The sequence below is a fragment of the Anneissia japonica genome, unplaced genomic scaffold (genome assembly GCF_011630105.1).
Source record: "Anneissia japonica isolate Jap-2015-1 unplaced genomic scaffold, ASM1163010v1 scaffold287756_len632865_cov181, whole genome shotgun sequence".
In the NCBI taxonomy this organism is placed as follows: Eukaryota; Metazoa; Echinodermata; class Crinoidea; order Comatulida; family Comatulidae; genus Anneissia; species Anneissia japonica.
In genome coordinates this window covers 495,498-497,822 of record NW_022693589.1, presented here as the reverse complement: position 1 = coordinate 497,822, position 2,325 = coordinate 495,498, and the positions used below count along the sequence as shown (strand labels likewise).

The 2,325-nt window shown below is 26.9% G+C and overlaps 1 protein-coding gene across 1 annotated transcript in view; it reads left to right on the top strand.

Annotated features, from left to right (window-relative positions):
• LOC117100827 overlaps positions 1-2,325 on the top strand; it is a 29,926-nt gene that overhangs the window by 9,999 nt on the left and 17,602 nt on the right. The window contains exon 4 of the mRNA XM_033240651.1: positions 2,072-2,178. Within this exon, the coding sequence (XP_033096542.1) occupies positions 2,072-2,178 (107 nt within the window). The remainder of the gene's footprint in view (positions 1-2,071; positions 2,179-2,325) is intronic.

The following is a 2,325-nucleotide window of genomic DNA, read 5'->3' as shown; positions in this document are numbered from 1 at the left end:
TTTTATTATTATTACAAAATGGTACATTTTTTTTCGTTGTTAAGTTAACAAGCAATTTCTCAATTTTAATCATTTAATTCATAGTTACCAAAAATACAAAGACACTTGTAGATTAACGAAACTTTATAGTTGAAAGATACATTTTTAATTAAGAAGCAATTACTCAATTATATTTATTTATCCTTTTTATTTACAATTAATACAAAGTGACCATATATTATTTGTAGCATGAAATTAAACGGAGCGATATAATTTGTGCGATACGATGTTTTTTTTGTTTTTTTTTACAGTATATCGTCTCCTTCAGTTAATTATGTATTTGTTATTTATTATGTAACCATTGTTGTATTATTCCTATAAAATGTTTGTGTTTGAATTGAAATAATAATAATAATAATAATAATAATAATAATATTAATAATATTAATAATAATAATAATAATAATAATAAGAATAATAATAATAAGAAGAATAAGAATAATAATAATAATAATAAGAATATTAATAATAATAATAATAATAATAATAATAATAATAATAATAATAATAATAATAATAATAATAATAAGAATAATAATAAAGTAAGAACTAGAGGGACCCTGTACCTGAGTCGTTGACTTGTAACACCGGGGCACCACAGGGGTGGTTTCTGTCGCCCTTGATCTTTTCGTTATACTCATCTGATGTTTTCAGTTTTGCCATATATTATTGGTAGCATGAAATTAAGCGGAACGATATAATTTGTGCGATACGATGTTTTTTGTTTGTTTTTACAGTATATCGTCTCCTTCAGTTAATTATGTATTTGTTATTTATTATGTAACCATTGTTGTATTATTCCTATAAAATGTTTGTGTTTGAATTGAAATAATAATAATAATAATAATAATAATAATAATAATAATAATAATAATAATGATAATAATAATAATGATAATAATAATAATAATAATAATAATAATAATAATAATAATAATAATAATAATAATAACAACAATAATAATAAAGTAAGAACAAGAGGGACCCTGTACCTGAGTCGTTGACTTGTAACACCGGGGCACCACAGGGGTGGGTTCTGTCGCCCTTGATCTTTTCGTTATACTCATCTGATGTTTTCAGTAATATTGGTTCAAGTAAATCATATTAAGTTTGCTGATGACACTTGTCTAATTAGTCTGATTTAAAAAAAATTGACACACCCTTCTTTAAGGACTATGTTGAATCTTTTATTGTATGGTGTAAGGAGAATTTCTTGTACTAAATGCCAAGAAGACTAAGGAAGTTATTGTCGATTTCAGAAGGAAAAATAAAACTAATCATGAAAATATTGTAATCGGTAATGAAAATGTGAAAATTGTTGAAAAACACAAGTACCTGGGATTAATAATCAATAATGAACTTAACTCGGAAAGCAACACTAAAGAACTCCATACCAAGGTAAAATAAGAATGTATTTTGTATATAGAATGAAACTGTTTAATATTAGCTCTCATCTTATTCATTTTTTCCTCGGTTGTCCAATTAATCCTTTCTTATTGTATTATAATTTGGTTTTCTCATTTCATCATCATCTAAATGTTTCTAAGTTATAAAACAAATGGTGAAAAAATAAAATCATAAATGAAGAGAGTGCCATTTCCCGCCATCAGAAGTCCCATAATCAAAAATGTTTTTACATAGGATAGGTCAGCAGTGATTCTGTACTAAATATCTGCAATACAGTCACCTATCTGCAAAACCATCTTGGTAGTACCAGGGAACAGTTTCACTATTCCCTGGTAGTACAATGCCATATCATCTAAATCACCATCTCCAATATAATATACAGCAGCTATATCTGGTATTGACTCATGTGTGCTCCCTACACCTGATATAGATCCTAGTGTAACATCTCCTGGGGCTGGTCGTTAATAAATACTATATTCGAAGTATCGGTATCTAACAGAATGTCATTAAAAGATTTATTCTGCATGTCACTTATGTCTTGCAATGACATGATAATAATATTTCTAATGCAGAATCATACTTTATTATACGATACTAATTGAGCATTCATATATTTGTTTTTAAGTCGTCGATATAGCAGAGCATATCGCATTGGGTATTATTCAACGTATTCAAGAAACTACTTTTGCTGCACTGGATGGGCTGAAGATGGACTAGGAGGTTGTCCAATTCGTAAGTCATGAATATAAAATAGCTAAATAAATAAAGACACCGAGTGAAAAATATATCAAATAAAATTAATTCACAGATAAATAAGATCTTTATATCTTAATATCTAACATATCGTAGCAAATAGATATTTACTGAAACAGATTACAA